Source organism: Sardina pilchardus, chromosome 6 (assembly GCF_963854185.1).
Source record: "Sardina pilchardus chromosome 6, fSarPil1.1, whole genome shotgun sequence".
Classification (NCBI taxonomy): Eukaryota; Metazoa; Chordata; class Actinopteri; order Clupeiformes; family Clupeidae; genus Sardina; species Sardina pilchardus.
This window is the reverse complement of record NC_084999.1, coordinates 19,058,757-19,066,256: the sequence shown is the minus strand read 5'-3', so window position 1 is coordinate 19,066,256 and position 7,500 is coordinate 19,058,757. Positions and strand designations below refer to the sequence as shown.

The following is a 7,500-nucleotide window of genomic DNA, read 5'->3' as shown; positions in this document are numbered from 1 at the left end:
TGGACAGAGAATGCAGAATGCAGAAGAACGTGATGAATTGGCGAGGGAGAGAGGGGATGAAGATGGATGAGGATGTTTCTGGGGAGAAAAGGGACAGACGAGTGTGTGTGTGTGTGTGTGTGTGTGTGTGGGGGGGGTTGTAATGGGGTGCTCTTGTGAGACAGCATAGCTGTGTGATGTTAAGAGCATGTGCTTGAGTGTAGGACAGTGTTATGAAGGTGAACATTCCAGCCCTTTGGGAGTACAGTTGCCATGACTCTGAGCAAACCAATGAGATTGCCCAAGCAGCTGTGTTTAACACTCTCACACACACACACACACACACACACACACACACACATACACACACACACACACAGAGAGACTTAGACATACATATGTCCAAATGCTCTACATTATCCCCCTCACACACACACACACACATTCTCTCTCTTTGTGTGTCTCACTCACTTGCTCTCTCACACACACACAGAGAGACACACACACCCTTGTGCTCTGTGACATTGTTCCTGCAGCTCTGCTGGTGTCGCAGGCGTGTGCAGAGCCGGCGATGTCAGCAGCCATAATTTCAGTGCTGGAGGGGCATTAAGGCCTCTGCCGAGCCTTGATTAGGTGAAGGAGACATTTGGAAGCGAAACGGAGCACACTCCAACTGGAGAGATACACACCGCCTCTGAGGAGCAGATGATCCTTGTGCTGAGAGTGTGAAGAGAGAGGGAGAGAGAGAGAGAGGGAGGGAGAGAGAGAGGGAGAGAGAGAAAGAGAGAGAGAGGAAGGGAGAGAGAGAGGGGGAGAAAGAGAGAGGGGGAATAGAGAATGAGAGATACACAGAGTGAGAACACATAATATCTCATAAGAGGGAGGAAGAGAGTGAGTGAGTGAGTGAGTGAGGGAGGGAGAGAGAAATAGAGAGAGAGAGAGAGAGAGGGAGAGGTAGTTTGAGAGGCAATCTTCCTCTGTCACATCACAGAGAGCATGAGGGCTGAATGGATGCTGATGGGGGGCTCCATCAGTAGGGGTCCAGTGAGGAGGAAGCGTCCCAGGGCCAGGTGCGCGTGCTGGGGAGAGGAGACAGGACACTCAGGGGGAGAAGTGTGGGACTCACAGCAGGGACACACACATGACAAGAGATGGAGAGAGAAAGGAAGAGAGAGAGAAAGAGAGAGAGAGAGAGAGAAGGTGAGAGGGAGGGGGATGAAAATCAGGAGAAAAGAGAGGAGAAAAAAACACTAGCAGGAGAGGGATAGAGAGAGGGAAGAGTGAAAAGAGAAGAAGAAAGCAACGTGATAGAGTTTGTGGATCTAAAGGGCAGAGAGAGGAGGAAGAAGAAAGAAGAGAAGAACGGGGGAGCAGATGAATGCTGAAAAGGAGAGAGAGAGAGAGATGAAAAGTCAGCGCTGAGAAGAAAGAGAGAGAGAGAGAGAGAGAGAAGGGTGCTTGGAGACGGGACATGCATCACTCTTTAAGGCCACGCCGGCACCAGCCCACGGGCCAGTGGGCCGCGAAAGAGGGGAGAGCGCGGGGCTTCATGTATGTCACAGACGAGTGACCAGGGCAGAGGGGGGGGGGGGGGGGGGGGTGATTACACAACTTCAGGGAAGAGAGGACGACAGAGAGGGGAAAGAAAAGAAAGACCACGTTGTAGTGGAGGAAAGGAGTGACATGAAAGACAGACAGAGAGAGAAAGAGAGAGAGAGAGATTAGAAACAGTGGACTGGACACAGGAAGCACACAGAGAATAACAGTTCAACAGAGTGGAACAGAGCAAGTGTGTCTGTGTGTCTGTGTGTGTGTGTGTGTTGGAGAGAGAGAGAGAGAGAGAAGATAAACAAAGATGGAGTGGTGTGTGGGAGTTGTGTAGGTGACCGCCCCAAAACAGCCGGAGTCTGGCAGGGACACAAAACACGACATGATCAATGGGCCCCTTTTACCCGCACACCTCCCACCTCGCACACGGCGCCGACTCCTGGCCCCGTGTCGAAAGGCCTAACCGCCCCACCCACACTAACCCTGCATGGGGCAGAGAGAGAGAGAGAGAGAGAGGGATGAAGAGAGCCCAATTACCCCACCCACAATAGAAGGGACAGAGAAAGAGAGAGAGAGAGAGAGAGAGAGAGAGAAAGAGAGAGGCCTAGCCACCCCACCCATACTAGCCCTGTACGGGCAGAGAGAGAGAGAGAAACAGAGGAAGAGAGAGAGAGAGAAACAGAGGAAGAGAGACAGAGAGACAGAGAGAGAGAGAGAGGCCTAGCCACCCCACCCACACTAGCCCTGTACGGGCAGAGAGAGAGAGAGAGAAACAGAGGAAGAGAGAGAGAGAAACAGAGGAAGAGAGAGAGGGAGAGAGAGGGGAAGAGAGACAGAGAGAGAGAGGCCTAGCACCCCACCCACACTAGTCCTGTGTAGGGCAGAGAGAGAGAGAGCGAGAGATGTGGCCGCGATGCAACACTCCACTCCTCTCCACTCCTCGTGTCCGACTCTCACCCCCCCAACGCCCACGTGCCCATTGAAGCCACTCGCACACATTGTGCCACGGTCCCATTATTAACGAAAGCTCTGAGAGACCCGGGGTGTGCCAAACGGAAAGTGGCTGTTCAAAGCAAAAAAAAAAACACTAGAGAGTACTGTGCAACATCCACCGCCGTGACGTGGGACTTGATAAACCGCAGAATTCTCAACGGGTCAAGCGCCTCAGGTCGTGTTCTATCCCCTTCTCGCTGATAAAAGACAGACGGAAAAAAAAACACGGCTGAATGGATGATTCAGACATCAAACGGGTTCTTGAAGTTCTGTGGAACAAGAGATGAATGGCACGATAGCCGAGTTGTGGATATGACCGTAACATAGCGCGCCATCGGAGAGACGCATGGTTTTTGGCACTTAGGTTTTGGCGCGACGCCAGGGTGCCTTGGTATTCCGGAGCTGCTTGGGAACCGTGCCAAAGCCTCCCTAACATGCCAGTGCCAAACAATGGCTGCAGTAGCCTATTAAAGACCTGGCCTTGATGTTGTTGTTTTTCTTAACAAGAGGGGGAGAAAAATCAGGACATAAATCCTCATTAGAGGTCATTCGTTTTCACTTTGTTTGCGGAAACGAGCAGCACACATCAAAAAGACGTCTCTCAACGCAACTCATAATTAAAACATCAGAGTTTAATTTTTGTACAGAAGGGGCGACTGAGGTAATCCTGACTGTGTTTGGGGATGTTTGGTCGTTTCCACTGTTGTGCTTGGGAACAAGGCTCCTGTGGGGTCACTTGCACCAGTCTGTGTTGTGGGTGGTGTGTGTGTGTGTGTGTGTGTGTGTGTGTGTGTGTGTGTGTGTGTGGGGGGGGGGGGGGGGTGGGGTGGGGGGGTTGCAGTTCCATTTCGTTTGGCCCACAAGGGAACCACCAAATTGAGTTCTCATTCTGGTGGGGAGGGTATAATTCCCCTAACAATGGATTACACACATACAGACACACACACACACACACACACACACATACTTACGCACACACAATGTCCACGATTCAGTTTGAATAGCATACCGAGCACAGTCTAGTCTGGAAGCCCGTCGACCTTGACGACAGTTTGAGAATATTAGATAAAGCTCTGCCTTCCCGGGCAACGGCCACACACACACACACACACACACACGCACACAAAAAAAAGAGAAATCTCCCAGAGTACATACTTTTTGCCCTGAGTTGATAATCATCTCTCTGGATACAGACAAGGGCCAAGGACTGGAGTCTGCCATTACCATCCCCGTCCCCTGTGAAGTGGGCTACGGGCTGGTATTTGAATGTGGATTCCTCTGAAGTGCCGTGATTAGCTAGGTAGGACAGGAGCTTAATGGTTCAGGCTGTTGTGGAAGTGAGATTGGTTTGTGTGGAGCCGAGCGCCATTTGGTGTAGCGCTGTAATGACTCTGCCTCTGGTTTTGTATAGTGTCTTTTGGTGTGGTGCTGTAATGAGTCTGGGTGGATGCCTAGTCTGTGTGTGTGTGTGTGTGTGTGTGTGTGTGTGTGTGTGTGGTGTGTGTGTGTGTGTGTGTGTGTGTGTGTGTGTGTGTGTGTGTGTGTGTGTGTGTGTGTGTGTGTGTGCGTCTATGTCTATGTGTATGTGTGTTCGTGTGTGAGAGAGAGAGAGAGAAAGAGAGAGAGAGAGAGTGTCTGTGTGTATATGTGTGTGTGTGTATATGCGTGTGTGCGTGCGCGCACATGTGTGTGTGTGTGTGTGGTGAAAGATGAGACCAGAAGCAGTTGGAGGCCCAGGTATTTGTCTGCGTAATTGAGGCAGTTGTTTACCGGCTGGAGAGCCAAGACACAGTGGCATTTTGAGAGAGCCGAGGCAAAATTAGAGGAGCACATCAAATATTCATGCTTTTATTAAAAAAGAAAATGTTCTCTCCCATAAGACTTGCACGTAACCATGGCATCCATTCCACACACATGATATGGTCAGCCACATGGAAACAATGGCTTGCAAACTCGCACACTGACACAAGTGGACACACACACACACACACACACACACACACACACACACACACACACACACACACACACACACACACCTACAAACCCATTACTCACAATCTTATTTATGTTTCCCTCTGTCGCTCTCAGTCTCTCACTCTTTTTCTCTCACTCACTTACACACATACAGACACAGGTGGTCTCACACACAGACACACACACACACACACACACACACACACACACACTGGCACGGTAACACACACTCACACTCAGAACCTTGTTTATGAGACCTTTGAGATTGGCAGAATTATTTATTTCAATGCATTTGGGCTGCTTTTTTCGCTCACCGCATTCAAAATGTCAGCTTGTGTAAAAGTCATTCTCCCTCGCTTCCCCCTAAGGATATTAGCGGTATACGACTGGGCCAGACTGCCACCTGCTAACTGTCTGCATGTATGGCACTGTCTCTCTCTCATCCACAAGACTCATGGGCTTTGTTATATCCCCTGATTTCAATAATAAAAAATTAGCATAATTTAGCAATAGCATCGATTCATCTGTCATTCCGATCATGATGTTAAGGCCACAAAAGTAATTCAATATCATCCATCATAAATACAAATAGCTAACTCCTTTGTGTGTCATCCAAGCAAGCAGATCTGTGTGGCACACACTCACGCTCATGGTGTGTGAGCACACGAGGGAGAGAGGGAGAGAGAGTGAGACTGCACTGGTTATAGTGTTGCCATTTGGTGGTGTCCAGCTAACCAGTTCATTACTGTGAGACAAAATTTCAAGGCTACGGCTAAAATGCACGTCAAAAAAAAAAAAAGATTTAATAAAGGCTGAAGGCAGCGAGGCTAGCAGAAGCAGCGGTCCTGTTGCTAACCATTACATCTACATTTATTAATTTAGCTATAGCTCTTTCTTCCAAAGAGACTTGCAAAATGAGGAGCAACACTCAAGGTAGAGAGGAGTCCTTTGGTAGTAATAGAAACTGCAAAAATAACTGCTAGTATGTAAAGGTGACCTCAGGTAGCAATAAACGCTACAACAATAAACACTAATAAGTATGCAAGAGGGACCTTATATAACAAATACTACAACAATGAATACTACTATGTAGAGAGAAGACCTTACGTAACAATGGCTACAACAATTGGTGAGGAAAAGCGAGGCAAAAGGAATAAAATCATCATTATCAGAGCCAGTTAGACTCAACTCTCATCATAACAGTCTTTGTAGGCCCATTTAAATGTCTAAAAGCAGTTTCTGGCCGTAAAAAGACTCCATTATCAACAGGACTTTATGGGTTCGGTGAGAGCCACGTGAGAGAGACCTAGCATGAACGTGTTTTCGTGTAGACAAGCAGTGTTGGTCTAATGGATGTGATGGGGTGCTGCACATAAAGGACTATTCTGTAGACTTTACGGTTTCTGTCTGTATGAAAATGGTGCATTTAGCAGGCCAAATAAGAGAGCGTCGCCTGGGGAGGATGCCTCCAGCCGCCCCCTACAGGTCTGGGCTTAAGCCGCTGCATGTTTCCGGCTCGTAGCAACACCCCTGACAATGCCCAATGCCCATCCACGGGATCAGTAGCCATTACTTCCCCTCATTTCCTTTTTTTTTTTTTTTTAGCTGCTCTTGAAAAGACGGGCTGGCTATTCACACTGCTACTGATTTATTTATCTCCCTGGATATCTCCTCTGGTGCTATGGCTCCATTTCATTCCACCCCTCCATCTTTACTCTCTCTCTCTCTCTCTCTTTCTCTCTCTCTGTCTCCTTCTTTCTTTCCCTCCTTTTCCCCCGTCTCCCTAATCAGATTGAACCTCCACATCTGATTAAACTGCTCTGTGTGCGCCCGCTGTCAAACTTTGAATGGCCAACCTCCCTCAGTCCATCTTCAACTCAGCAGCACACTTCAAAAACAATTAAGCCCCCCCCACACACACCCCCACCCCAGCACAGCACACTCCCTCCCCTCTCAACTTCTCTCTTTTCCCTCTTTTGCTCACATTCACACATGGACACACACGTGCAGCCAGACACACACACACACACACACACACACACACAAACACAAAACACATACAGTGGCACAATAGTCGTTCTCAGTGACAATCAACAATATTCAGAGCACACACTGTCACACTCATTGGGACAGACAAACACACACACACACACACACACACACACACTTATCCTTATCTCTTGGATCCCATATACACACAAAGCCCCAGTAGCATAATAGTTGTTATACCATTGCCCGAATGAGATCATGGCCAGATATGAAGGGTGTGTGTGTGAGTCACTCATAATGAATAGACGCTTGAGTGCTTTTTGCGTGTGCGTGTGTGTGTGTGTGCGTGTGCAATGTGTGTGCGTGCGTGTGCATGTACATGTGCGTGTGTGCGCGCGTGTGTGTTCATACATGTGTGTGCAAGTTGAATTTGTGTGTGAAGCCTTGAGCACCCTTCACTCAGAATGAAGGCTGTGCCACCCCCTCACACTGTTCATTTCTACCTGTGCCACACACACCTTACTTCACATCTCTCATCATCTCTCTCTCTCTCTCTCTCTCTCTCTCTCTCTCTCTCTCTCTTCCCCTCACTCATCACATTTTGTCATTCTTGATGCAGTTATGTGGTCTGTCCTGTCTTCCCTCTATAAACTACATACAGTATATACATATCTATCTATATATATCCTATAGATGTGTGTTACTGGTATCTATATCTATCTATATCCTATAGATGTGTGTTACTGGTATAGCAGCTACACTCACAGTTCTTGAGTCTTATTTTGTCTTTCTCTCACAGACACTCTCTGTCTGTCTCTCTCCTCCTCTGCCTTTCTCTTTCTCTCTGTCTCTCTCCTCCTCTGCCTTTCTCTCTCTTCTCTCTTCTCTCTCTCTCTCCCTCCATCTCTTGTTTATGTTCCTGATATTTCCTCGTCTCTGTAGGATGCCTGCTGAACTGTGCATTTTGCCTACAGTATGTGCTGGGTTGCACTTTTTCCTGACGTGCAGCCTACA

The 7,500-nt window shown here is 48.3% G+C and overlaps 2 protein-coding genes across 3 annotated transcripts in view; one reads left to right on the top strand and one right to left on the bottom strand.

Annotated features, from left to right (window-relative positions):
- cadm4 (cell adhesion molecule 4) overlaps nt 1–7,500 on the top strand; it is a 120,637-nt gene that overhangs the window by 5,767 nt on the left and 107,370 nt on the right. The gene's annotated exons all lie outside the window — the stretch shown is intronic.
- Nucleotides 960–7,500, bottom strand: part of LOC134082239 (putative uncharacterized protein FLJ46204) — a gene marked incomplete at its 5' end in the record, with an annotated part of 12,159 nt that continues 5,618 nt past the window's right edge. Inside the window, one exon of the mRNA XM_062537887.1 lies at nt 960–1,058. Coding sequence (XP_062393871.1) covers nt 960–1,058 — 99 coding nt within the window. The remainder of the gene's footprint in view (nt 1,059–7,500) is intronic.